The sequence below is a fragment of the Centrocercus urophasianus genome, unplaced genomic scaffold (assembly GCF_019232065.1).
Source record: "Centrocercus urophasianus isolate 14NV4802_14NV808 unplaced genomic scaffold, USGS_Curo_1.0 seq_17, whole genome shotgun sequence".
NCBI lineage: Eukaryota > Metazoa > Chordata > Aves > Galliformes > Phasianidae > Centrocercus > Centrocercus urophasianus.
This window is the reverse complement of record NW_024884722.1, coordinates 1,035,110-1,062,875: the sequence shown is the minus strand read 5'-3', so window position 1 is coordinate 1,062,875 and position 27,766 is coordinate 1,035,110. Positions and strand designations below refer to the sequence as shown.

The following is a 27,766-nucleotide window of genomic DNA, read 5'->3' as shown; positions in this document are numbered from 1 at the left end:
TTTTTAACAGCATCGGGATAAAGGTGTATGAGACTTTTCAGTGACCCCAACCTCAGGACCACTTCATAAGCAAAGACCACTTATAGACATTGATCATTTCCACATTTAGGCACACCGCCGGCTGAAAGCGCAGCTTCGGCTTTAAAGCCTCTCAGAGGGAGGCAGCGCTCAGCTCCGCCCCGCGGCTCTGACTGACGGCTCTGACTGACGGCCGCCCTTCCCGCCACCGCCTTCTCAGCCTCACGGCGCATGCGCAGAGGGGCGGGCAGCACCTGCGCGAGAGGCGCGGCCCTGTCTGCGCCTGCGCGGCCGTCGCTCCCACGTGACCCCGCTCCGCTCCTCCTTCCTGCGGCGAGGCCATGGCGGCGGGGGAGGTGGTGACGGCGGGATCCGCAGAGGATTTCCAGCGGCTGCTGCAGCAGAAGGAGCGGTGAGGCCCAGCTGGGCTGCGGGGCGGCGTTCTGCCGGCTGAGGGAGCGGGAGGCTTGGCGGATAGGGAGGGTGGAACGGCGGGTGCTGAGGTGCGACCCCGGAGGCGGGGAGAGACGTGAGGCCTCGATAGGCCTCGGGCTGGGCGTGCTGGCAGGGTGCTGTGTGAGCCATCCTTCTTAAGTGTGTGTCCGGGTGGGGGCTGCGAGAAAGGATGGGACGGGCACTTCTTCGGGGTCTGTTGTGGTAGGACGTGGGGAAATGGTTTAAAGTGTAAAGGGGGGATGTTTAGGATGGGTGTAAGGAAAAAGCCTCGCTTGTGGGAGGTGAAATGCAGAAGCTGTGCTCTGTCATGGAGTGGCACAAAGGTGCTGGAGGAGCTGGTGGCCAGGGCAGGCAGCACAGCTGCTCCCAAGCTCGCCTTTCAGCTTGCAGGGCTGGTAGGATGTATCCTATTATGTATCCTATTGTACTGCTACCAAGGTTTCCTAGAATTGCTTTGGAAAAGGAGGTCTTTGAAGTCAGTGGTTCTGCATGTGAGTTGCTCTTAGCTCTGTATGCGGAGTATGTGCTCAGGTGACATGGCTTCTGTTCCTGTACCAGTGTTGTGCTCATGCAAGGCCATGGAAATTTGGAGTGAGCTTCCATTGTTTGGTGGTGGAAGATACAAAATGACTTCTTGTGTCCAGGTAGATTAACAATAGTGCATATTTGTCTTCTTTACCTCCTGTTATCTGGGGTATTTGACTTAGGGAAAGCAAGTTGAAACCAGCAGAGTTGTGAATGAAATGCAAATATGTTGTCACACTCATCAGAGCCTGCAGGGTTAAGCTTGTGAGAAGTAGCACGTGGTACCTGATTTGATGGGGTGTCTGTTCATGCAGCTGACTAATGTTTAAATGCTGTGCTTGATTAATACCAAACAGTGGATGGGAAGCTGCGTGTGAGCCAGCACTGTGCCCTCCCGGCCCAGGAAGCCAATTATGTCCTGGGCAGCATCAAAAGAAGAGTGATCAGTAGTTCAGGGAGGTGATCCTACCCTTCTGCTGTGTGCTGGTGGGGCCTCACATGGAGCTCTGTGTCCATATGTGGAGCTGTGATGCAGCTGTGGGTGTCCCTGTGCATTGCAGGGGATCAGACCAGGTGGCCTTTGGAGGTTCCTGCCAACTCAAACCACTCAGTGGCAGTTCTGAATTAGAAGACCTAGGTGCTCATCTTTCATACAGTGTGTTGGCTTTGGCAGGGAGGAGCTGCAGTCTGACAGTGGGAAAGACAAAAAGGGCTTTGGGAGCCTTCCTGAATGGCAGGTTTGGTGATGTTCTTCACTTGTTCTGGGGAGTCAGAGGTGTGGTGGCAGTTGTAACATCTTTAATTCATAACCTGTCTGTGTCTAAGTGGATTTGGTGTGGTGTGTTAATAGAAGTTGCTTTGGCAATGACATTTCTATGCCATTTAGCTGCTGAGTTATCAGCAGCCTTTGAACATGGAAGGAGAGAAAACTGAAGAAATTGCTGGTGTGGGATAATGAAATTACCAGCCTCAGGTTCTTAATGACAGCTTAAAGAAACATTGAGAAGCTTTGATTATTTTAGGAGGAAGTTTTTCCCCCAGAGGGTGGTGAGGCACTGGCACAGGTTGCCCAAGGAGGCTGTGGATGCCCCATCCCTGCAGGCATTCAAGGCCAGGCTGGATGTGGCTCTGGGCAGCCTGGGCTGCTGGTTGGTGACCTGCACACAGCAGGGGGTTGGAGCTGGATGAGCACTGTGGTCCTTTTCAACCCAGGCCAATCTAGGATTATTGGAGGAAGAGTCTTGATGAGCAACTTTTAATTCTTTCTGGAATTTCCCTTCTGCAAAGGGGCTGAATGGGGATGTGGAAGGAATTCCACTCTCACACACACACACACACACACACACACACACACACACACACACTTCTATGCGTGTACACAGGCTGAAATGAAAGTATTTTCAGGAGCAAATTCAACATTTTGAAGTTATTCTCAGCAGCCAAAAAAAAAAAAAGAAAAAAAAAGAAAAAAAACAAACAAACAAACAACAAACCCACAAAACAAAACCCACAAAACAAAACCCACCAGTAGTTCTTCATTCACCCCAGAACTTAGGTCAGTTTTCTCTTTAATAGTTTTAATTATTTGACGTGTACTTTTTTTTGGCTCTTCACTGAGTCGATAGTACTGACAGTTATATTCCTCTGTTTGATTTGAAATATTTGGCTTTTTTTTGTTACTGCTAAGAAACCACAAACCCAAACTTTTGTGAACGACGTAATGTGGTGATGGAGTGATGGTTGGACTTAGTGATCAGTCATAGAATTTTTTTTTTTTTAATCATATCATGTCTGGATGATATCAGAAGTTATATATCAATGTACTTTTTACATTTAGATGATCAAAATGAAATTGAGAGTTAATGATGTCACTGTATGTTAAAATATTCACTTAAATTATGAAGCAGGAAAGCAAAAGTTTCTTAAAGGAAGTACGAAGTGATACAGGAAGAGAAGCTTCTGGAGAAGCTATCAGTATTTGTTACCATCCTCTTTTTCTTGATAGTGGTAATTTCTTACAGAATATCCTGGTTGGACCTAGGAAATGCTTTGTTCAGAACTACTGATGTGCTTCATTAACTCTTGATTTTCTTCCTTGCTTACTATTGTGAATTACTCCTGCATTTTTTTTCAAGCTTTGTTTATGAAGCCCTGGCACTGAGAGGGCAGTGTAATTCAATACAGAATGAATTTATCAGCAAAAGAAAGCTGCCTGCAGTGTGTGCTGTGCAGTTTAGGCTCCGTTGGCTCAGTTCTCACCAAAGTGTGGCTGTAGAGGTTTTGGAGGAACTCTGCTCTGCGGAGAGAGAACTGCTGCACGAGCTGCCTGTGCTGTCCCTTGCTGTCCCCTGCTGCTGCTTTTGCTCTCTAGGCAGACTCCATCCAAAAGAACGTTACAAGTTTCCATGCTGAAACAGAGTTTCAGAATTAATGAGTTTCAGAATTACCTTTGAGCAGTGACACGTGATCTGAGTGTTTTTTTTTTTCTTTTTTAGAGAAGGAACCTCTGTCAAATCCCGTTTATAAGTAAAGAGTAAGTCATTAAAACGAGCCTTTACTGGGATTTCAGTGCTGGAAATCAGTTGTGGGAGGTGGAATGCAGAAGCTGTGCTCTGTCATGGAGTGGCACAAAGGTGCTGGAGGAGCTGGTGGCCAGGGCAGGCAGCACAGCTGCTCCCAAGCTCGCCTTTCAGCTTGCAGGGCTGGTGGGATGTATCCTATTATGTATCCTATCGTACTGCTACCAAGGTTTCCTAGAATTGCTTTGGAAAAGGAGGTCTTTGAAGTCAGTGGTTCTGCATGTGAGTTGCTCTTAGCTCTGTATTTGGAGTATGTGCTCAGGTGACATGGCTTCTGTTTCTGTACCAGTGTTGTGCTGCATGCAAGGCCATGGAAATTTGGAGTGAGCTTCCATTGTTTGGTGGTGGAAGATACAAAATGGCTTGTAGGGCATCAATCTGCCGATTCTTGTGTCCAGGTAGATTAACAGTAGTACGTTTGTCTTCTTTATCTCCTGTTATCTGGGGTATTTGACTTAGGGAAAGCGAGTTGAAACCTGCAGAGTTGAGAATGAAATGCAAATATGTTGTCACAGTCATCAGAGCCTGAAGGGGAGCTACAGGAAAGAAGAGGACAGACTCTTTGTCAGGGTCTGTGGTGATAGAACAAGGGGCAATGGCTTCAAGCTCAGAGAGGGCAGATTTAGGTTTGATACAAGGGAAAAGTCTTTTACAGGGAGGGCAGTGAGGCACTGGAACAGGCTGCCTGGAGATGTGGTGGATGCTCCATCTCTGGAGACTTTCAAGGTCAGGCTGGATCAGGCCTTGGTGTCCTGATTCACTGCAGGGGAGTTGGACTGGATGGCCCTCAGAGGTCTCTTCCGACTCTAAGGATTCTGTGATTCAAGAAAACCTTGGAGAAGAATAAGAAGTTGAAGAAATAAATGGCATTTCAGCATAAGAATTTTTAGCGAAGTCCCAGTTGACTTTAATAAAAGTAGTCATTTTTCTCTGATGGGAAATCAAAGAGGCAGCACAGCAGTGGCACTGCGAGGAGAGGGCTATGGTGAAGGTGCTGAGCTGGGGCTCAGGGCTGAGGGGTGATGTGCATGGTTGGAGGTGCAGGGTAGAGGGGTGGTGTGCCTGGCTGGAGCTGTGGGGAAGTTGCAGCTCTAGGATGGATTCTGAGTGCTTGGCCTTCGTGTGTTTCAGGAGCAGCTTCCTGTAGCTTCACTCCATCTCCAGTCTTGCTGCTCGTTCTTTTTCCTGTCTGACATTCCTATAGCATGATTCTTTCCCATCAAAGTACACGACTAGTGGTTGGCAGCCCTGCACACAGCAGAGAGTTGACACTAGATGATCATGGTGCTCCTTTTTCAACCCAGGCCTTTCTGTGACTCTGACATTTTTTCTTTCTACTGTGTTGCCTTAACAGAAGTGTTAGGTGTTGGTCTGTTCCCTGAGGAAGCAGTGAAGTTATTCTCTCTGTAAGTCATAGAAAAATGTTCCCAGTTTCACTTACTCAGTTTTCTTCCCAGGAAGACGTGGGTTTGTGTAAGTGTGTCTGTGAATGAAGCCTGTATAGCGCATAATTGTTACTTAAAAGTAAATGCTGTTATTTTTTTTTTCCTTTTAATAGAGCACTTGTAGTTGTCCACTTCTGGGCACCATGGGCTCCCCAGTGTGCACAGATGAATGAGGTTATGGCCACTCTAGCGAAGGAACACACGCAGGTTACGTTTGTGCAGGTAAGTCCTCAAGGCCGGGCAGCCAAGGGTGTTGGGAACAGAGGAGAGCTGCTGTTTGATGTGTGAGTGGCATGTCACAGAGAGTGAGTGCAGCTGGCTTTGAAGATCTGCTTTGACTTGTTTGAAAACAGAGTTGAATATATGAAAAAGACGCATCAAAAAATGTGTGGGATAAAAGTTTTAAGTTCTTCTTTCCAAACTGGATACTCTATAGACAGCACCTTCATTTATCTTAGTACTTAAAGGAGGAAAAAAAAAAAGTAAGTTTACTAAAATACGATGAAGAGATGTCTTCTGTTAGCTGCTTATCTAACAAATAAGCTTTTAAGTTTGTGCCTGCAGCTTCTCAGTCCTTCCCTTCTGTGTACAGTGTGTTTATTTTTCATCTGTGGATTTCAGGTTAATTTAGAAACAGTGTCCTTTTAAACATGCTATAGATTTTGTTTGTTCTAATGATAATAGTTAGCCATGTAGATCTACAATTTGTATAGATACTTTTCTTAGTTTTCTGTGTGGTGCTTCAGAAGAAAAGAACAGCAGTCTTCTTAATGTTTAAAGGAGAGATAGTTCATGTTTCTGCAACACTGTCACTCTGATATGAGGATAGTGTTAGCACCAAGTGGTTGAGACATCAATGAGCTGCTGTATGTTTGTGACATCTTCTGCACATCCTAGAGAAGCAATGTGGAAGGGAAAACGAATGAACTTCAACAGCGTGCTGTTTATTTTAAAACAACTTTTTCTTGTTAATGAAATGCTTGTATGATTATGGAGGCAGGGAGTAATGGAACAGCCAGCTCTGTGCAATTTCTGTGTTCCAGAGTAGCCAGGATTGGACTTTTCCCAGGCAGGAGCCTGTTAGCTCAGCAGATGGTTCAGGATGGCTGACCAAGAGCAGGGCAGTGCCCTGCCAGTCAGAACCCAGGGTGTTCTAGAGTAGAGCAAGTCATGAGGAAATGATCTTCAGAACTGACAGTAATTGCTGAAATGTTTTCAGATGTAATTCCTCAGTTTAGTTGCTGCCTATCCTCATTCTAAGATCCTTGCCTTGGTTAAGTTGTTTTGTATTAAGAAACTGTTAGAAAAAGTCTTTTGAGAAGAGATACCAAGATGAGCAAGTTATTGAAATGTGAAATCTGTGTGTGTGTGACTCGAGCAGAGTGGAAAACAAATAGCTGGGTAAGTAGGCAACTTTACTGAAAAAGAAAATTACAGTTATGGATGTGGCTTTTAATCATGTGCCACTTAAAAGACAAAAGCTAATTAGAATATTTACAGTTTTCAGCTCACAGTTCTGTGTTACTGCATTGAGTTGCTTCTGTGTTGAGGAAGTTCCTTGAGAGCCTGCTGAGCTAGTGAACCAAAATGTGTTGTAATGCTCAAATGCTGAGATGTTTGCTGCCTTCAGTTGCAATAACTGGCAGGTCTCACTCTAAAACAGCTCAGTGAGGACAGATGTGTGGGCAGCTGTGAGCTGTTTGCTTGTGCTTGTTCCTGAATTGTCACTGTATGGATTGTGGAATAACACTGAAAGGCTTTTTCTTCTAGGTGCTGGATCACAGGTTTCTCCTTGAAAAATATCTAGCAACACTTGTTTTCTTTACCATTAACTCTGCAGTTGCTGTAGAGCAAGTGTCTTACACAGTCCTGTACTGTAAAACTTGTCACTCCAGTAAGCTTTTAGCCCATGCATAGCAAATCATCAATTTAAGTCAATTAAAAGGTATGTTTGTACAGTGAATTGCTACCTTGTGTAATTTCAAGGCATGTTTCTGAAGGCTGAATAAAATCAGAACCAATAATCTGAGCAAGCTTTGCACTCAGTGCTCAGTAGCATCGTAGGAGTTAAAAACAAAATTTAGCAGGCATCAGGAGCTTATTGAAGAAACGCTCCTTTTTGCTTCGTAATTTGCAGAAGGCTGCAAAAGTCACTCGTGATGTACTGCCCCTTGAAATTAGTCAATAGAGCAAACAGCAAGAATTGCTGTGGGCAGAAAATAAGCACTGTAATCATGACATAACTGGGGTCAATGATTTATGGATTTCAATATAGTAGTAGCTGCATATGATTGAAAATTTACTAGGTCACCAGTGCACCAAAAATTTTCCTCACAGCCTCCAGGCATCTTTTGAAATGTGCAACAGAATAAAAACCTCTGAACCTGTTTTGACACTGTAGGCTCAGTGGATGACACGCCAGCGAGTCTCATTTAAATGCAAATATGTCACAAACTTGTGCGTCAAATTCCTTTTTAAATGTATAAAGCATCTCTGAGAACATCTTAGACAGGTTTGACATCCACAATCAAACTTGAAAGAAGATTATGAAAATAAAACTATTTTTCTTCTCTCTCTTTGTTGCTGTTTTCCAGCTGGAAGCTGAAGCTGTGCCAGAAGTGTCTGAGAAATACGAAATTAGTTCTGTTCCAACGTTCTTATTCTTTAAGGTAAGAGAAGACAAGTTTAGAAGAAAAGGAGCTTTTAATATGTATATTTTTTTATGCTGCTAGGAGGGCAGAAACTTGGTGAAAACTCAGTGGAGAAACATTTGTGTGTCTGATCTAACCTATCCAGAGGAATCTAAGAATCATTTCTGTATGCATTATTTTTGTGTAATTTTTCAGGGATTTCTTAATTGCTTTGGAGTTCTTAACAAGTTTTTATGTTAGCTGTCATACTTTTTTAGTAATGTTCTCTAGCTGTGGTGCTACAGCATGACATAAAAGAAGAAAACTCAACTGTCTTTTGGTAGAAATGACAAGCCTTTATGGGGTGCATTTACCTGTGATGATAAAATTCTTAATACTTCCTCTATCATTCTTTCAGTGTAAGCTTTGCTAGCGTTGAGTAGCTAGCTAACAGAATGGTATGGGTCTTGAGTGTGCTGCTGCTAAAGATTGGCTACAAGATCAATGCACTAATGCAAAAACCTGTGTTTTATCTGGTGGTTTCACTGTTTTTTGGGACGGTACACGTTCTGAATGCAGTCCTTTCACATAGCCTGTATTTTGGCTTCCTCAGAACTCCCAGAAAGTTGACAGATTAGATGGTGCTCATGCCCCAGAGCTGACCAAAAAAGTCCAGCGCCATGCGTCCAGCGCTTCTGTTCCTGCTGGCTCTAATGACAGTGCAAAAGAAGATCTTAATGTTCGTCTGAAGAAACTCATCAATGCTGCCCCTTGCATGCTGTTTATGAAAGGGTCTCCAAAAGAACCTCGCTGTGGTAAGGATTTTCTGAAGGTCATGTTCAATGTGGCAATGCTGTTTTTAGGCTACTTTAAGATTTGGAGTTACATCCCGGTGGTATCTTGCATGCTTAGAAGCATTAATAGAGGTCCTTGCTTACCTACAGCTAAAGAATTGTTGTGTGTTTGCTTCAGTTTTGGAAATGGCATCACAAATACTAGGTACTGTCTGAAGAATATGTGCAGTGCTATCCTTAAACATTCCTCATGTTCAGTCACTGTGTATTTTGTGCATCACTTCACCTGTAAAAATGTCAAATAGTCTGAAGAGTATGATTCCATTCGGGGAATAACAAGAATTAACTAACAGAATCACTGTTGCCATGTTGGATAAAGAAACCAAAGCTACACTAGCTAGTAAAACTGAAAGACAGTAGCATGACTGCTACAGTGGAAAGGCTTTTACTTAAGCCTAGTTCTATAAACAGTGAGCACGAATTAAGAGGACTTGATTCCCAGCTGACTTGAAGTGTTTATCTGTAGAAAAGCAGGTAAACAAATATTAAAAAGCAAGGTTAGGTGCTGTGAAGCTGCTACCTTTCTACTCAGGTGGTCTCAACAAGTTGCTGCACAGTACTGATGCTTTGCTTGGCCTGCCTTGTAGGGACAGGTCTCAAGATAACAGCTTCAGTTTGTTTTCAGTTGTCAGTCAGCTTCTAACCCACCAGTGTTTTTCTTTCATACCTTAGTGAATTTTCAGCTTCTAGTTTTTGTGCTGTTATTTTCATGTATATAACTGCTCTCTAACCCCTATATCTCATCTTGGATTTTTTTTTTCTCCCCCAACAACCCCCTCCCAAAAAAACAAAACAAAACAAAACAAAAAAAAAAAACCCAACAAACAACACCAAAGAGCAAAATGCAGTGTGGGAAAATAACCATTCCTCATCATTTATCTCCCAGATGTTTACTTGAAGTTTGAAGACTGTCTTGTTCAGGGAATGGTGGCAATATGTTATAATTATAAAATTATAAAACCAAAAGGTTAGAACAACTGGAGGGGGGAAGCTTGCAATGATTTGTCTCCATTCTCTCACCATATTGGTCTGGAGATTAAATATTTCAGTGTCTACAGTTCCTTTTGTGAAGCAGCTGATGCTGAGATGTCTAAGATTAGATTCCTTTGCTATGTGTGCATGCCTCCTGTAAGGCAAGTTGTGCTAACTATATTGCAGGGCCAAAAAGATGAAGGAATTTACAAGTGTAACAGGAAAATCAGGAAAGAACTAGAAACAGTAACTCCTTACAGGCTGAGCTGCTGGCAATGAGCAAATATTTACAGAACCAATAAAGAGACAAGTGCTTAAATTGTTACATGAGACTCTCCACCCCTGTTGTGGTCCTAAGTGTTCAAGACGTGCTGCCCAGAGGCACATCAGTGCTTCTCCTATCCAGTCAGGAGCCCACAGATTGATCTGAGCTGGTGGCATGGTGTGGTGAGTTAGGGATGTGCTATCAGCTGCCAAACATCCTTGTGCTGTGCTAATGCTGCTTATCCTCCACACATGGAAGATCTCATAATGGTTTAAGTATTAGATTTAGCTAACAAGTTTCAAATGCAGATGTGCCTCTGTAGCATCTCTTGCATGTTCCATTGGACTGTGTCCAGAAACTGAATGGAAGAGCTGTGATAGTACCTAAAAGTACCTGATTCTGTGATAGTACCTGAAAGAAACCACATACACTGTTTACTTACGTGTGGAAAGATGCAAATTGGAGCACACTGATTTGGTGAAGATAATACAGACGTGGCTATGTCACTCTCAAAACAGTTTCTGCTATTTTACATTGTGTCTGTGCAGGCAGGATGTTACAGGATAGCTATTTGTATTTCAGGAATTGTGTCTGTAGCAGTGCTTATTGAAATTGAGGATTGGGTCCACAGGGTAAATGAGAGTCTTTTCATTAAGTTCAGGTGGCTTTAGGTCACGACCTGTGCTTGACAGACGGGGGAGTTGAGCAGAGTGGAGGTGACAGTGGATCTACTGCTTGGGCCTACTGGGATGGAATTACAGGGAGAAGCTGACTCTGCGTGCGTTGGGCAGGAGAACTGTCTGCCTGTCAAATGCTGGTAATTGGAGGGAGTTTAGTACAGGGCTTGGTGCCTTTTTCTGAGAAGGAAAACTTGCTTTTAAAGAGACGATATTTGAAAGAGAAGTAGTGACACATCAGGTGTGTGTCAGCCTGGGCTGCGTGCTGCAGAGATGGGTGCTGCTGGGCAGGGCAGGGGGAGCCTGGCAGCTCAGCCCAGCACTTGTCTGGCCTGTTTTCCTGCCTCTTTTCCTACTGCCCCTGCACTCAGTGCCTACACAGCATTCCAGCTGCTCTTAAATGTTTGCGTGCCGCTTTACCGTTGGTTGCTGTCAGAAGGTTGTAGAGGAACAAGTGCATGAAAGAGGCATCCCAAACTGCATCAGGCTTCTGCTATGTTAGTGTTTACACAGTCTGTTTTTCTTCTTTATCCCTTTCAAATTTCAAGCCTGTTGTTTCTTTTCACTGCATTAACAAAGTGCCAGTATTGCTTCAGCAGGAACAGTTTGAGGAATAACCCCAGATCTCAGAGCTTCCACGTGCGTTGTGCTGTTGTGTGTTTGGGGTTACAGGAGTTGTGTGCCTGAGCTGGTGAAGTTGCATCTATGTATCTGTAGTTTTGTGCTGCGTAACAGTGTAGCTACAGGTGCTTGCAAGTTGATGTGGTCATAGGAATTGTAGATTGTTTTCTTTAGGAATTGGAATTTTGGCTTATTCTGAAGTAGATCTGTGAAATGCAACTATTGGTACCTCCCATAATAACTACATAATAGGGCAGTGCTCTGATGAGCTCCATATATTTGTGCCTACATCAGGGCTTCCTGCAGCCTCGGTTATTCAGATGCGTGCTTTGGATTGAGCTGTGTTGGGTGCAGATGTAGCAGTGCTGCAGGTGGACCTGCTGTGCTGGTGTTGCTGAATGAAGAACTGGTTTCCCAGAGGGCAGTGAGCAGAATGCCAGGCAGATCTGTTGGGCAGGGAGAAGGAAGGCCCTGTGTGTATTTTTGTGTGTTAAAGTTACTGATGGAAGAGTTGCAAGGCTAAATAAAAAACATGGAAGCACAAACCAAAAAGGCATTTCTAGACATCAAAGCTAAGGAGTGCTACTTTGGGGTAAACCCAGTATGGAAAGCAGATTAATGGCACAGCACAGGCTCACTTGCCTTGCATTAACATGATAAAGTAGGTGTTTCTTCAAACCTGAAAAATGCACAGGAGGTCCTTGCCTAAATAAATGTATGTATTAAAATGTAATGCAATAGAAAATAACCTGAGCTTACGGCTCTTAATTTTGTAATTAAATATTATACTTGCTTTAGAATGCTTTGGCAGCTCCTGGCAGTAGCTGGGAGATGTCAGTAAGTTGGCTTTCACATCCTGCAGTAGACAGAGCCTTTTTCAAGGTGAGATAATGTAACACTTTGTCAAAGATAATTCAGATCTACTCTAAGAGCAGTAGGAATAATATAAATATAATTGAATAAAGAGCCTTGCCTGTTGAAAGAAGACATTTGCAACGTGAATCAATTTGGTGCAAAGAATAGACCAGATGTATTCCGTGCAGTTGGTGAGCAGTTGGGATCCCTATCTGTCAGTGGATTTTAAGGTCTTCTGTAGCTTGTGATTTCCTTGCTGGAAAAGCCAGCTAAGCACAGTGTAAAGCAAGGCTGAGTGCTTATTGGCAGCTGTGTGTGATTGCTGTGTTGTTTCATCAGGTTCTTCTGGCCTGTGCAAGTATTTGTTTGCTTCATTGATGAAGCCGTTTATTCAGGCTGTTTTTATCTCTGCAGTAGCTGGAGTGGCACTTGTGATTTTTCCAGATAATTGCTTAAAGTGTTTGTTTGCAGTTTAATTATTACTCGCGATGCTCGTGTTGTATTTCTTCAGAAACTCGGCCTCAATCTTTTCTTACAAAACTAAAGCTGCTCTGACACTTTGTCCCCAAGCATAACACTTGCAGGCTGCTACCATAACCCTTCAAAATGAAACGCAACCAATCAATCTTTCTAGTTTGCATGCAATTGCCTACAGCTAAAATAAAGCTTCCCCCCGCCCCGTCTCTTACAGTAGAAATGAGTTAATGCATTGGTGATGGAATAACCATCAGCAGTCGGCCTTTAGCTGTTTACTAATGAACTCCCAGATGGATGGAAGGGAAAAAAAATAATATCAGAATCTGTGTTTTACTTCAGGCTGTACATGAACTTAACACTTCAGTTGTAGAAAGAAAAGCAACTTAGATGCCATACATATAAACACTGCTATTTCATATCTCAATAAATTCTAGATGGTGAAAACTGCAGAAAGCTATAGTAAAAAATCCATATTTCAAAAACTAATAGGTGGCCGTGTGAGCTGAAATCAAAGGTTACTTTTGTATGGCCCTCTGATTCTTTTTTCCCATTTAAGGCTCTTTATTTCTCTTTTTCCCTTATTAAAGCCTTTAAGCGTGGTCTTTTATTTAACACTTGTGTAGAGGTTTTCATTTGTGTTTGTTGGAGTTGTTTTAGGGAATTGGTGGGATTGCAAGGGCATTTGACTCTGAAGCAGAAAGAGTTGGCACAGATATAAAACATACATTATCATCATAGTGTTCTGTGGGCAAATTCTCATGGATCACTTTAGCAAGCCCTACAAGTGATGTAGGAGGCTGTACATCATTAGAAGGGATGAGCATGGGAGCAACTGCAGGAGGTGTTGGAATACTTAGGATAAAGATCATGCCTCAGAAAGGAAGCAGAGCTGCAGAGCATTTCAGTGTTGTTCTTCTGTATTTAACAGTTTTCGTAGCAGGACAAGAAGAGAAACAGTGGGGTTGTGAATGGAGTTTTGATCATCAGCCCTAACGATCGAGTGCTGGGCATCCTTGTGCTGTAATTACTGCAGTTGTCTTCTTATCCATTTTCTTTATGGAGTAAATATCCACAGAATGAATCACAGGACTGTAGAATGGCCTGGGTTGCAAAGGACCACGATGTTCATCTACTTCCAACCCCCTGCTGTGTGCAGGTCACCAGCCAGCAGCCCAGGCTGCCCAGAGCCACATCCAGCCTGGCCTTGAATGCCTGCAGGGATGGGGGAAACATCTGCTGGGCTGCTATCTTCTGCAGGGCAACCTGTGCTCTGCATAGTGGCAGTGTTAAGTGGATGATGATGGCTTTGAGCATCCAGTTCTAAGTTGTTGTTTTTTTCAGATTAACCTGTAAAGAATGGACCTGTTGATGTGAAGGATACAGCCTGGGTAGTGTGACCCTGTTTCGTTTTAAAGTAACTTTGAAGGATTTTAATGGAGAGCAGCTTTAAAAAGAATCTTTTAAAAACATCAATGTAGTGTTTCATTTTAATAGGAGAATTACTTGCAAAATGAATTTTTTTTGTTAATTTTTCTTCAAGCTTAAGAAGATTTGGATGAGTTTTCGAATGCTAGAACTGTCATGCATGTGAGATTTTCTACATATAAAGTGATTTTCTTAGGAAAAATATTGTTAGGTACAAAAGGGAGAGATCTTTTTTCCTCTCTGGTTGGCTGCAAATATTTGTTATATCTGAATGTTTGCACTGTAATGGCCAGTGCCTAATGTTGTTCTGAAAAGATGCTATCAGAGCTATGGCTTCGTGTCCTGAGAAGAAAACAAAGCACATTATACACATGTCACAGGGATAATAAAGTAATATAATGTGCTCATGAATGTAGGGTTTAAAAAGGCCAGAAGGAAGGGAAGGATATACTCTCAAAGCAAAACTATTAAGAACAAAATAATAGCCAAGTTTCTAGTTTAAATTAGTGAAATACAATCAGGTTTGAATCCTGAATCCTGCTTGGTTTGTCAACCTCATCTCCTTTCAGTGTAGGAGATAAGTAACTGGAGGAAGAAACAGCAATTAAAGCAGAGGGATAAAATGAAGGCTGCTGAAGGTGCTCTTCTAGTAACTGAGCAGCTTTTCTTTGGGAGCTGAAGGGAGAAGGACTGGAGGAGGCAGAATAGGAAATCTGTTTAGTATTGCTTTGGTTGCATGCTGGAACAACAGGCATGTATACAAAGGCCATCGGGTGGCTCTGCATGTAGTGAAGTTCCTGACTTGGCAAGCTGTCCATGTACTTAGGCTTTGTAATCCCAGTAATAAATATGCTTTTTCCTCCTTTGTAACATCTGAGGTTTTTAATAGAGAATTGTGTATTTTTGTTGAATAAAGTTTAGTGTGGATGTGGGAGTACCGTGCTTAAAATTCTGTATAATTCCTCTTTTTTGCAGGTTTCAGCAAACAGATGGTGGAGATACTGAACAAACATGGTATTTCATTTAGCAGTTTTGATATTTTTTCTGATGAAGAAGTTCGTCAGGGGCTGAAAACATACTCTAATTGGCCAACTTATCCACAGTTGTATGTAGCTGGAGAGCTAATAGGTGGACTTGATATTATCAAGGTTAGAAACTGAGAAATTTCTAGTTCTGGTAATTGTGAGAAGCGTCTGGTTTTGGGTTCTTTTGGTTTTACGTCTGGTTTTTCTCCTCCCCTGTCTCCTTAGGAACTTGAAGCTTCTGGAGAACTGGACACAGTCTGTCCCAAGGCACAGAAGTTAGAGGACAGGTATGATGTATTCTGTCATTATTTTCAGGGGGTCAATTTTTGAGGTGTCCTTCTCAGTTTTACAAGTGAACACTCTTATATACATTCTATACAAATTGGTACTTTATTTTATCAGATGATAATCATAGGATCTTAGAATAGTTTAAATTTGGAAGACTGAAGCTCATCTTTAAAGGCCATCTAGTTCCAAACTCCTTAATGTGGACAGGAACAGCTTCCATGAGATCAAACTGCTCAAGAACCCCAAGTTTTCTTCTAATGAGAGCATTCCTACTGTCTTCAAGTTGTTTAGTATGTTCTATTTTCTGTGTAGTAAGCATCATTTCTATATAAAAGTATGAAGCTGTGCTGTTCTTATAGACTTTGCTTGCAATTATATTTGTACTGTTTTATGATAGTAGGCGATGATGTAAGAGTTTATGAAGATAACTACAGAAATCCTCCTCTGAGCACACTAATAACTGAGGCTATCTTTATTTGGCATAAAGTTCATGATGTTAATGTAAGGAAAAAACCTCAGGTTTCTCTCCTCGTTTTTCTTGATTGCTCATGTCCTTCAGTTCATGTTTTCTCTCACCTTGGCCACATGAACATATGCTACATCAGTAGGAAATGCAGCATCCTGAATCACATGTAATATCTGGAAACCAATCTGTCCTCCTTTAACCTTCCCATTTGAAGGTTTGCACCTGTTTGAAATTCTGACATGCCCCAGGCAGTGCAGCTCCAGACATCCGAGGGGTCCTTGTGTTGGATGCTAGGATGTGTGGCTTTTTTTTTCCTAGTTTGTGTTGATAGTGCTGTTAAAACATGCAAACTGAGGGTGATTTACCAGGAGGACAGCCTGTGCCTTGAAGGCAAATGTGTAAGCATAGATTTCCCACTTGTTGTCTGAAGACGATAAGAAATAAGAGCTTTGCAAACCACCAGATAAGACTGCTGCTGCTCCTCTCCCCTTCTCATCCCAGCAGAGAGCTAACTTAATGCAACCCGTTTTGTTGCATGAATGAGGTGCACTTGGACAGTTGTATACTTTTGAATTCCCTTTTCAATTGAAATGTGGTAGAGGTTCAGTATGGTTCAGTAGGGTAATTTGTAAATTGCCTCACCGATACCACAGAAAACTTCTGCAGCTTGAGACTAAATTATGACTAGAAGTTACACTGCTTCAGTGTTGTTTTTAAAAATTGATTCTAGGAAACTTCCTCTGGTCTCTTAATTCTTTCTGCAAGCTTGGATAGCTTGCAGCTTCATCAAATTCATACCTGACTTTTGCTTTGCTCAGTCTTGAGGCAGATAAGCTGATTTGCAGTGTCCTGCACTTATCTAATGTGTTTTAATGCATCAGTGTCACTGGTATGGCAAATATCTCCATAAAGGAGCAGCATCAGCTTTTGAACAGCTGTGTGAAGCTGTTCTCAGTTTTATCAAATGTTGATGTAGAAATGACCTGAAGGCAACCTGGCTAAAAAAGTACCACATGAGTTGCATCTGATCCTCATTGCCTGGTTTGCTCTTCATCATTTAGTAGGTGTTTGTTTTTTAGCAGTGTCATGCAGTGTTTTTCTGAGCTGTGTTTTTGTGTGATGGCTGGGAAGTTCAGTACTGTGACATGCATTTATTACTCTTTGTAGCAAACCTCATAGTTAGTTTTGGGACACTTCACATCTCTTTCAGACTACATTCATGCTATCAGTCGCTCATAAGAAAAACCCTGTGAGCTACCTGGTCAAACACTAAGACTTAATAAAACGAAGGAAATTGGTAGTAAAATCTATTTAATACTCAATTATATTCCTTTACTCAGTGCTTGATCTCTTCCCGTTGCTGAACTGCATCTTCTTTTGAAGTCAGCCTGGAAAATGGACTCTGGAAATTACTGCTTTCTCTGAGCAGATCTGTTGCTAGGGGAAGTTGCTCTAGCAGTTAATGTACCTGTTGTTCCTTATGCTGGAGGCCATTTGGATGGCAAAGTTGTTGATTTTAGCTTTGTATGCAAACATGCAATTTGTTGGTTTTTTTTATTATTATTTCAGGGAGATCCTGGATTCTGTGGTCTGGGATCATTTTGCATGAGCAGTGCGAAGTGACATTTTAGAGAAAATAACCACCTGCCACGTGTGCTATAGAGGATAATACCCTGTTAGCAGGAAGCAGCAGGACAGGAGGTTTAGCTAGCTCTTCCCATCAACTGTCACAGAGCACAGTTCCTACAGGGAGAAGGAAAGACTTGAGGCTGTCTGATGAGGGTGAACCAGAAGCAGCCAGGGCACAGTGGGGCAAAATGGACCCATCCCTGAATTTCAGTGGTGGTTTGTCTTTGGTGATTGTGTGGCTTACAGACACTGTGTATGGCTCTTGCTCTACAGAACTGTCTTACGTGGAGAGTAAGAAGCATTATATTGCATTCAGTGTGTGCAAGTCAATAGATTACAAAAGGAAGATACTGTGTTAGGAGTATCCTGTGTTTTTCCTAATTTTGTTACTTAATACCTAAAGAGCAACCTAGAAGTGTAAATTATTGCCTAAATGTAACAAGATTGTTCAGTCTTATTGACTAAAGTTACTGTAAACAATATAAATGGAAGTGCTCAGAGCACTGCTTCAAATGCATTTGATAAAGCTATAAGTTGCTATCTTTCCACCTGGATAATAACTGAGCTGTTTTGTCTTCCTGTTCCCTCCTTCCTGTAGGCTTAAAAGCTTGATAAACAAAGCTCCTGTAATGCTTTTTATGAAGGGAAACAAACAGGTAAGATTACAAAAGTATTTTGCAACACTTAAGCAGCTTCTTTCCCTTGTTCCTTTGCTTAATAAAAATCAGTGGTTCTGGGAAGTTATTTGTCCTCTTTGTATTTGGTGCTTCTGTACGAAAGAGCGGTCAGAGTTTTATCAGATTGAAATATTTATTGCTGAAATGCTGGTTGCATTTATACAGACCAGGCATGAAATTCCCTGACTGTAGTGACATCTGTCAATTGATCTGCAACACAGGAATGAATGGAAGAAGTGTGTGTGTCGTTTTGGTCTGGGCTTATTGATTGCGTTCACAGCTAATGGGTTTTCTTCTGCTGTTCAGAATGCTGTGGCTAGTATCTGTCCTAGTTGGAGCATACACTTCTACTGTTACTTGACACTTCAGCTTTGACTATATGTTCTTAGGAGTTTCCCTCTCTTCACCTGTTGCATTGGATTCCCAATCCTTTTCAATTTCTGATTTTTTTTATGATGCATTTGAAACAACTGCGTTTGGAGGAGAAAAAAAAAAGCTGCCAGATGTTTTTTTTGAGACTAAAATATAGTGCCACATACTACAAAAGATCACTCCCAACACATGGAATGATGTATGCCTGGTGACTTTGAGCTGAGATTAATTACCTTTCTCAATGGAAATAAAGGTAGTGATCAAAGAGAGAACTGTGAACAATTAGGTGTGAAGTAGCAGCAAATAACTGTCAACTAAAAGTTCAGTCTGTTTCTTTGTGTTGCATCCTCAAAATAACTGTGGGATAAATTGTTCCCTATTGAACAGGAAGATGCTGCAGTTCTTCCTGTCAAAATGACTTACTGGCACCTAGCTTAAACTCTTCATTGGAGTATTGGGATGTACTCTCTGTACTGTAAGCAATAATTATAGTTGCTGGTTGTATACAGGTGTTTTATTTAGAAGTGATAAAGATGGGGGACTGATTTTATTCATGTGATTTCTTTCCATTTTATTTTCACATTTGCTCCCTAAACCTGCTAGATCTATAGAGAAAATATACTTGTGAGAGTGTTTGTCTAAGCAGTTTCATAGCCACTGGAACCCTGGAGGTTGTGCTGACTCACTGAAGCAGTGGTGGTGATGCCATCCAGAGAAACTTAGGACTCCTTTGGGTCCAAGAGAATCTCATGAGGTTCAGCAGAGCCAAGTGCAGGATCTTGCACATGGGTCACAGCGATCCCACTATCAATAGAAGCTGGGCAATGTAAGGACAGAGCACAGCCCTGCCAAAAAGGACCTGGGGGTGCTGTTGGATGGTGCCTGGACATGAGCCAGCAGTGTGTCCTCACAGCCCTGAAGCCAGCTGTGACCTGGGCTGCACACGAAGAAGCATGGCCAGCAGGTCAGCCTGGATGGCACTAATCTAAGGGATCAGTACTGCTTATTCAGTAAGGTCTCATTAGCAACAAATTTATAGCAGTTACAGTGTAACTTGAGCTGGAATTTGGAGGATCAAACACAGCAGAAATGTTTTAATGTGTTTTTTTTTTTTTTTTTTGTCTTCTAGTCTGCAAAATGTGGATTCAGCAAGCAAATTATAGAAATCATAAACAATACTGGGTATGTAAGTTTTGATTTAATTTACCCCTTCTGTTTTAAGGGGAAAAACGGTAGTGGGAAACTTCCCAGGATGTTGCTATTTTGTTCAGAAGTATCTAAGTATCCCTGTGTGAAACCCACAGCATGAATCCCTACTACATTCATTTGACACAGTGTCAGTTGTGGTCGGATATTACACTGCTTCAGCACTGCTTCATAGTGATTGTCTTGTTCTGATTAAACAGGTTATTGCAACAGTGGATAATTTTTTTTTTTTTTTTGCTGTTGACATTAAAGAAATGCTTCCATCCTGATAAGCAGCTCCTATTAGAAATCCCTCATCATCAGTTTTCTTAATCTTGGAGCTTCTCACATGGTCTCAATTTCCTCCTTCAAAGCAGTTCCTTCTGTAGTGAGAGATGAGTATGATCTTTCTTTGCATAAACTCATCTTTTGGGTGCACTGCTAGTTTGAGGTTAAACAGTTGTCTTGATAACTAGATCTTAGCATGAGGTTTTTCTTTTTAGATAACTAGAAAACTGTATATATCAATGCACAGCATGGAAATAAGTTGTTATTCAAACTGCTATTCCTCATCATTGACCCTATCCACTAGCAGGAAGCTGCATGCTTCCTAGTTATTGAAGAATGACACCTCGGAGTACAAAGCAGCCAGAACTCAGATTTACACTGACTTTTTGTGCAAGTAATACATGAAGTAAACTGTAGCTGGATGACTCCTCAGTGAAAACTTGCAAAGCATGGAAGTTTTTTGAAGCTAATGCCGAACAGAATTGCTTTGATCAGTTAGAGCATCGACCACACAGCTTAATTTTGTGGCACATTATGCTGTTATCTGTGCACTGGGAAGCTGGCCATGGAACTAGGCTTGATGTTAGTTCTTCATGCCTAAGGAGCTGACTTTCTTCCCTCCTTTTACCATCTTTTTTTTTTCCTCTCTCTTTCTAGTGTTGATTATGAGACATTTGACATACTGGAGGACGAAGAGGTAATCAAGTATTTCCATCACTGTGGAATTCACTGGTACTTTCACTGAAGTTGAAGCTCACACTTACAGTTGTTTTTCTTAGGTGCGGCAAGGACTGAAAACCTATTCAAACTGGCCAACATACCCTCAGCTGTACGTGAAAGGTGAACTCGTTGGAGGGTTGGATATTGTTAAGGTAAGAGTGGGAGAACCTTGAAATGTAAATTTACCACTTGTTTAACACTGTAAAAATGTTTTCTGCCCATAACATACTGAAGTTCCTGGTAGTGGCCCATGATCTTGGAACTGAATGCCCTGGTTGCTTTTACTGTGCCTCCCATTAGCTCAACGTATGCTTGAAAGGAGCTCTAAATCTCTAGCATTCTCATATGCCAAGATTTAGCAGTGAAATGTATTTTCTTGACAGCAGTCAATTACTGTTACTGTAAAGACCATTTTTACCCTGTAGGTGTATTTTTACAGGGTTCTCTTCTTTGTTTTACTTCTGACATTGCTTTCCTCAAATAAGGTGGGTGAGACATTTTTTCCCGAGCAAACAGTCTCATTCCTAGGAAAAAGCAAAGTTTATTGTAGCTGTTTGAACAGAGCCTGAAGCAACAAAAATAGATCTGCATCTGTTACTGTGGTTTTTGATTTCTGTAACAGCAGCCACAGTGTTCTAAACCCCAAATACTCCTGAGCCCATTCTTGTCTGAATGTTTTATAGCCAATTCCTCAGACGCTGCAACTCTTGGGAAGATGCAATCAATAAATCTCATTTAGTTCTAAAAATACTGGTATTACTTAAATTATATAGATTACTTTAATTTTATTTATTTAACAAGTGTGTGGGTGATTTCGGTGATCAGTAAGTATAGTCTTGGGCATTGCAGAGATGCTGCAGAAGTCTTGTCTCACTGGCATTTGAATTTAAGTTGTCTGTTTGCATTGCTGGTTCACAGTAAATTGTATGGGTAGATGAATGTTGTCAGCCCTTTAAAATGCATTCTATTATGTAGCATAATATGGAATAAAGCTGAGATAGAACTGTTTCTCTTGAGGTTTGGGAAAAGAATATGTACTCCACAGTATGTGTTACTTTCAAGGCATCTCATGGTTTTTTTGTTCTGATAAGTTAGCCTTAGAACTTGAGTTAAACCACACAGATAATATGGGCAAGTACCTCTCAGTTATGGCTCACAGATTTCTCTGTCTTGTTAGTCACTGGCACACACTGTAACAAGGGCTGTCAGTGCATGGTAGTTGTTTTTTCACTTTGTGGGAAGCATTTTGGGTGTAAAATTCTGTGTATGCTCACATCTATCTAGGAGGGCACATGCCAGAGGATTTACCTGGTAAAGTTGATAACAATTATTTTGAGGACTTATCTTCTGCCTAAGGAAGTTTCCTCTTTGGCTTGGAAGGTACCAAATAGAATTTAAAGGCAACCTTACGAAGAACCTTGGTCTAGAGGGACCTCTAGTGGGTCATCAGCTTCATCCCCCTAATGCTCACTGAACTGAGCTGTAAACTGCTCCTACTGAAATGGTGTGAATGTGACACAAGGTGCATGTAGTGACTAATTGTTGGGTCTGTGTCTTTACAGGAACTAAAAGAAAGCGGCGAGTTGTTGCCTATTCTGAAGGGAGAAAATTAATGTCCAAGGTCAGCAGTGGGAACTGAAGTTCTTTGAACAATTACTCATTGGTAGATTATGCTGGAGCAATATAATGTGACTTAACCCTGTGGAACCAATCAGAAGTAAATAAAGGCTTCTTATGTACTCTGTCACAAGACCCTGCTGCATCTGAAAGTGTGTTTCCACTGAAGATAGAAACGTGTCAAGATCTTCAAATTCAATTAAAACATAATGTTAGAGGAGTTTGGGGTGTTTCTTGCACTTCCTAATGTATTCATTGTATCTAGATGTTTAAGAATCAAGTAATGACAGCGCTCTGTTGTACTTTATATAGGGCTAAATTGATCTATCATTAGGAAAATATTAATGGGAATGCCTCTGGTATGGAACTTAATAACTTTCTGTCCCTGCTAATAATTGTTTTCACGTCTAGTGAGTGAGAAAAATGCTGTTGAAGCTTTAATCCAGTGCATCATTAGGAAGTTGTTATTAATGGGTTTCAGCTGCGTACATGCATCTTCATTATCTGAGCAGGTACAGGGGCTGTTAATCGCAGATACTAGACCAATTTGAACATAGCTTTTGGACATGATTAAATTTCAGTGGAAGTGAGCCAATAAACCCATGGTTAGGCCAGTCTTCTGGTGTATTGTCACTGTTACAGCTGTTCAGAGGCCTGCTTTCTGGGCTACAACTGCTGCAGTTGAACTGATTGTGTTAGCACGTAAATCCTTTGGTATTCAGAGGTTTAGATTTGTTGTTAATCTTTCTTTCAGTATCTGTAACAAATATGAAGAGCTCATACGGCGCGTTGACCTTCACCAGCTACAGCACGAGTGTGCTTTCAGGTCTGCCTTTGGAAAAACAAAGCACAGCAGCACCGAAAATCAAAATACAACATTCCTCGTTGCTGCTGCTGCTGATGGAGGGTATTTCTCTTCCTTGTGCTTGCATTCTGAGATCCTCGCCCCTGTACTGAGGCTATTGAGCTGTTTGTTTCAAAGGATGGTTTTGTCTGTGAAATAATGATAAGTTTCTAGTTAGCTACATGCAGACTGCTCTGTGTGACAGCAATAGCAGCTGCTGCCGACTTCTAGCTGTGAAATATTGAAGTGAGCTGTTCTGAGTGCGTTGGCTGTGCACAGTAAAGACAAGGAAACTGTATTCTTTGAGAGCTCTGGGATGTGAAGAAGAGCAAGCTAAGCTCTGATTATAAAACCCAGCAGTGAAATACTGGTGAGCAGGGGTGTGCCTGAACCTCCTCAGGTGTGAGCTTTGAGTGGAGAGGCATTGCTAGGAGCCTGTTCCTCACTGTTTTTTGTGCTGGCTGTGCTTGCTGAGAAACACCTGTGTACTTGGTGCTTGTGGCCAACTAAAGCAAGACTCAATCCAAAATGCTGATCCTTCTGTAGTAAAAACAACGACCAACTAAACCCTTTCCCTTCCAGATTACTCCTAGTGCAGTCTAACTGCTGAAGGTTCGCAGTGTCTTCGCAGGTTGATACAAGTGTGAAGGACCACCCGTGGTTTTTCTGAATGTTTTTGTATTCCATGTGCTCCTGTACTGCACCTTGTTTACCCAAATTGTCTATTCTTGAAGTGAAACTGCTGTGCTGCTTCAGGGACCTGGGGTTAACATTTCATGTGCAGCAACTGCTAGGTTCTCACAGTGCTAAATTGTGAGCCTGAACTTTGGTAGCTAGCAGTATTTTGAGTAGATGGTGTTGTTTGTGACGAGGACTACTTGCATTTTAACTTGGCAAAAGTTAAATGATCACTTTGGTGTTTTTTAGGACTGAATTTTACCCTGTGCCATCTGAATGCTTTTGAAAGCAGCTGTGTTTCTGCACAGGACTTTGTGGTGTTGACCTACTGTGCGAGTTAAGAATTGATAGCAAGTACATTTATGGGCCCTGCTGTCCCACAGCTGCAATTCTGGTTGGGTTTGCTTGGAGGAGGAGCTGCAGTGCTGCTGGTGCCTGCGGTGTGTGGGCACAGGCTGCCTCTCGGTGGTGGGAAGGAGCTCACTGCAGGATGCTGACTGCAGGGCACAGCTGCTTGTGCTCCCTCCTGGCTCAGGGGAGCATGAGAAATCCTGATGAGATGTGCTGGAGAACAACTCCAGCCGTGTGGTCAAAGCCTTGATTTCTGTGCTGCTGGGGAGCGTGGCTCATGCCCTGCTGCTGCCTTGCAGGGCCAACAGGTGTCTGATCCAACCCAAGTCCATCTGTGGTTTTAAATGACACAGTAGTGAAGCGTTAGTGAAAAGTGTCAGTGGATGGAGCATGGAGCAGGACTTGTCTTGCTTTGAGTGTCCAAAATGAGAATCCTGCAGCAACAGTTAACTGCTGTGTTCTGTTAACTACACAGAACAAGTTCACCCAACCGGGTAACTGGTTAGGAAATAAATCAGAAAGACCTTGAAATACTGACTTTTAGAGGTGCCACTTAGCTGAGACGGTCCAATGCTGTTTCTAAATTAAACATGAAGTTGGAAATATACAAGCATTACTTAAAAACCTTCAGACAATCCAAGGGGAAATTTGATGTACTTAATGGTTTTAATCTGGAGAGTATTAAGTGATCAGGAAGTATCTCATTTTGTAGTGCTAAAGCAGAAGTTGAGGAGACCAGGGATGTTCTTTAAGCTTTAAGTTCCATCCCCTGGTTTGGGCTGTGTGCGGGCTGCTGTGCTTCTTTTGGTTGTAGCTGCTCCTCCTTTGGGTGCACAGAGTTTTAGAAGGCCCAGCAGAGCTGCCTTTGGTGCTGCTGAGGATATGAGAGCCACCCCTGGGCAGCTGTGCCAGCGCCTGGCCGCTCTCTGAAGAACAAATTGCTCTGAGACCCAACCTGAGGACAGAATTAAAACCCTGAGTAAGGCAGGTGGGATGGGCTGACGAGCCCTGTCCCTACAAGGGCTCTTTGAGCAGCCCACGGTCAGGTTGGCTCCCAAAGTGGGGATTTTAGCACTCGATGCTCCCATCAGTGCTGCTGCTGAGAGGTGAGCAGAGGGAGCAGGACGTGGTCACGGTCCATCAGAGCAGGTAAGTGGGTTGTTGTGCTTTGTGGCCTTTGGCTCTTTCGAAATGCCTCTCCCTCTGAGCTGTTTCCCATCTTATTTCCTATCTTAAATTGAGATCTGCTTTTGCTCCGATCATCCTTTTCAAAGAACTGAAGGGATGGCAAAGGATGGATTGCAGTCTCGGCCTTTGCAATCTGTAAAGGCTTCTTGTAAAAGCGTGACAAGCCGGTGCAGCCTGAGTGCATGTGGTGAAAGGCTGTGGGCTGCTTGTTTTCATGCTTGGGGTCTCCTGCATCGAAGAACGTGTGTTTCTTGAGACCACTTCTCCAAAAGGCCACTGCCTTTTGCCTCTTCACTGCACCTCCGCAGCTCTTTATAGGTTCAGGCTGAGTGCTGGGGCTGTGCGGCTGGGGAGGGGGACAGGAGGCACTGCATGGGCTGCCCGGCGAGGTGGGGGTGGTCCCTGCAGACAGCCCAGGGCTGGGGGTGGGCTCTGAGCACTGATGGAGCTATGGGTGTCCCTGTGCATTGCAGGGCGGCTTTTAGAGGTCCCTTCCTACTCAAACCATTCTGTGGTTCGATGAAACGGTAAAACTGCGGGGCGAGCGAGACAGCTGGGGGGCCGCGCCTGCAGGCCGGCACTGCGGCGGCCGTCCGCCAGAGGGCGCAGCTGCGCCGTGTTTCTGCGGTTCCTTTTTAACGGCGCTCCCATGGGTCCGCGAAGGGGAATTCGGACTTTTTTCGGCTTTTTTTTCTTTTTTAAAACTTGCCCATTGAGTAATAAGAACCCTCTGTGGTTACTGCGGTTGGGACCGTGGGATCCCAACCCTCACAGCCCCTCTTCCTGTGATCTGGGTACTCTCTCACCCCTCCCCCAGCTCAGGCTCCCAGAGCCCAGCTGTGTCCATGGGCACCTCCGGGATGGGGCAGCACAGCTCTGGGTGATGCCAGGGCTGCACTGCCTCTGGGTGAATGATTTCCTCCTGACACCCAACCTGCATCTCCCCTCTGTTAGTTTAAAGCCATTCCTCCTGTGCCTGTTGCTGTCAGATAACTGTTGCTCTCCCCCTCCCTGCATCCCCCTTGGATGCCCCGTCCATCCCTGGAGGTGTTCAAGGCCAGGTTGGATGGGACCCTGGGCAGCCTGGGCTGATATGAAATGTGGAGGTTGGTGGCCCTGTGTGTGGTGGGGAGGCTGGGGATTCATGATCCTTGAGGTCCCTTCCAACCCTGGCCATTCTGTGTGCAGGGGGAGCTGAACCAGGGGCAGCTGCAGGGCTGGGGGAGATAGGAGGGAAATGGAGGGAGGGGTTGGGAGTGGGGTCCTCTGTTGAGCCCCTGAGTGGGGTTCCCTGCATCCCCAGCACAGCTTGGATGAGAATTAATGGTGCTATGTGGGAGCAGGGGTGGCAGGGCCTGAACTGCAGCAGTTTGGTTGGTAAATTGATTCTTCCCTTTCTTTCAGATTTATTTATTTGTTACTGAACCCTCATTCATTAGGAAATGCTGTGTTGTATTTTAATGATGTGGCATCCGGGTTCAAGGTACAGAATCCAATGCTTGCCATCTCTGGATGGGGATGTGACCCCCAACACACTGCAAGCACTGAGCGAAGTGGGGGAGAGGAGGGGAGGGGGAAGGAAGGACTCAGTCTCTGGCATCTCTGTGCTTCCCCAACCTGCTGCTCCTGGCACTGCTCCCACCTGGGAAAGAGCTGAGGTTTGCTCAGCTGTTGTGTTAACCCAGAGTGATAGTTTCTGTTTGTGCACGGGGGGGCTTGTGCACAGCAGGGGCCTAAGCAGCTCCGTGTAGTGAAGTCCACTCCATAGCAAGTATGTAAAAGTGCGGGCAGAAAGCTCTGTTACTTTGCTTGGACAGCCTGCACACCTACAGCAGTTGCTATCACCAGTTTCTCGTCCCCTCTTTCCTTCCCGTCCTTTCCTCATCCCTGCTTTCTCCTTTCCCCCCGCGCACCACCAGGCGGAGCCATCCGCGCACCGGAGGAGCTGCTGGAGCTGCGCTCTGAGAGACGCATTAACGCGAGCGCTGCCGGCATCGAGGGCATCGTTTAATGAGAAAACACTGGGAAGTTCCTCTGTACACCGACGGAAAGCCAAAACTATGCGGTGTTCCTTTTGCGTGAAGGATGCGCCGCAGAGATAGGATGGCTGTGGCCAGCAAGGTTGTGTGCAGCTCGGGTTCAGGAGGGCCGTGTTGGGCACTGAGGGGGGTGTGTGCAAAATTGCTTCTGGCCTGCACGTGGCTGGGGCTTTCCATGACGCTTTGCAGCTCTCCTCTGGTGGGTGGATTGCAGGAGATGAGTTTCCAAGAAGACAAAATTGCAGCATCGCTCTGGAGCTCTTAATTATTCGCTGTGAGTTTTGGATGCCTATAAACAACGGGCGCGTCTTAATGACAGCCAGAATGATCACAGGAAATACAAGCATAGAACATTTTAGGCAAACTGCGTATGTTTGTGCTGAGAATGTTTGTGGGGATTCCTGCAGAGAGCTCGCAGATGGACGGAGGGAGCCCTGCAGGGCCTGCATCCTTGGGACAGGAAGATTGCCTGCAATTTTCAGACCTTGCAGGCAGGGATCCTTGGGGGGGTTAATGCCCACTTCAGCAAATATACACTGCAGTGCTTCTGCCTTCTGCTCAGCAGATCAGTTCCCTGTGAATTTCCTGGATTAATTTCAT

The 27,766-nt window shown here is 43.5% G+C and overlaps 1 protein-coding gene across 1 annotated transcript; it reads left to right on the top strand.

The window, feature by feature from the left end:
* Positions 1 to 325: 325 nt before the first annotated feature.
* On the top strand, positions 326 to 22,286 carry GLRX3 (glutaredoxin 3). The gene is made up of 11 exons (XM_042818455.1): positions 326 to 430; positions 5,137 to 5,245; positions 7,618 to 7,692; positions 8,267 to 8,468; positions 14,775 to 14,947; positions 15,050 to 15,111; positions 17,806 to 17,863; positions 19,386 to 19,438; positions 20,387 to 20,426; positions 20,509 to 20,601; positions 22,012 to 22,286. The coding sequence occupies exons 1-11, from the start codon at positions 360 to 362 to the stop codon at positions 22,060 to 22,062; spliced, it is 987 nt and encodes a 328-aa protein (XP_042674389.1). The 5' UTR covers positions 326 to 359; the 3' UTR covers positions 22,063 to 22,286.
* The last annotated feature ends 5,480 nt before the right edge of the window (positions 22,287 to 27,766 follow it).

Bases quoted from the DNA above. Each gene is read 5' to 3' on its own strand.
- GLRX3 (XM_042818455.1), top strand. From the start codon at position 360: ATGGCGGCGGGGGAGGTGGTGACGGCGGGATCCGCAGAGGATTTCCAG. The intron at 431-5,136 runs GTGAGGCCCAGC...TCCTTTTAATAG, and splicing joins CTGCTGCAGCAGAAGGAGCG to AGCACTTGTAGTTGTCCACT. The intron at 7,693-8,266 runs GTAAGAGAAGAC...TGGCTTCCTCAG, and splicing joins CAACGTTCTTATTCTTTAAG to AACTCCCAGAAAGTTGACAG.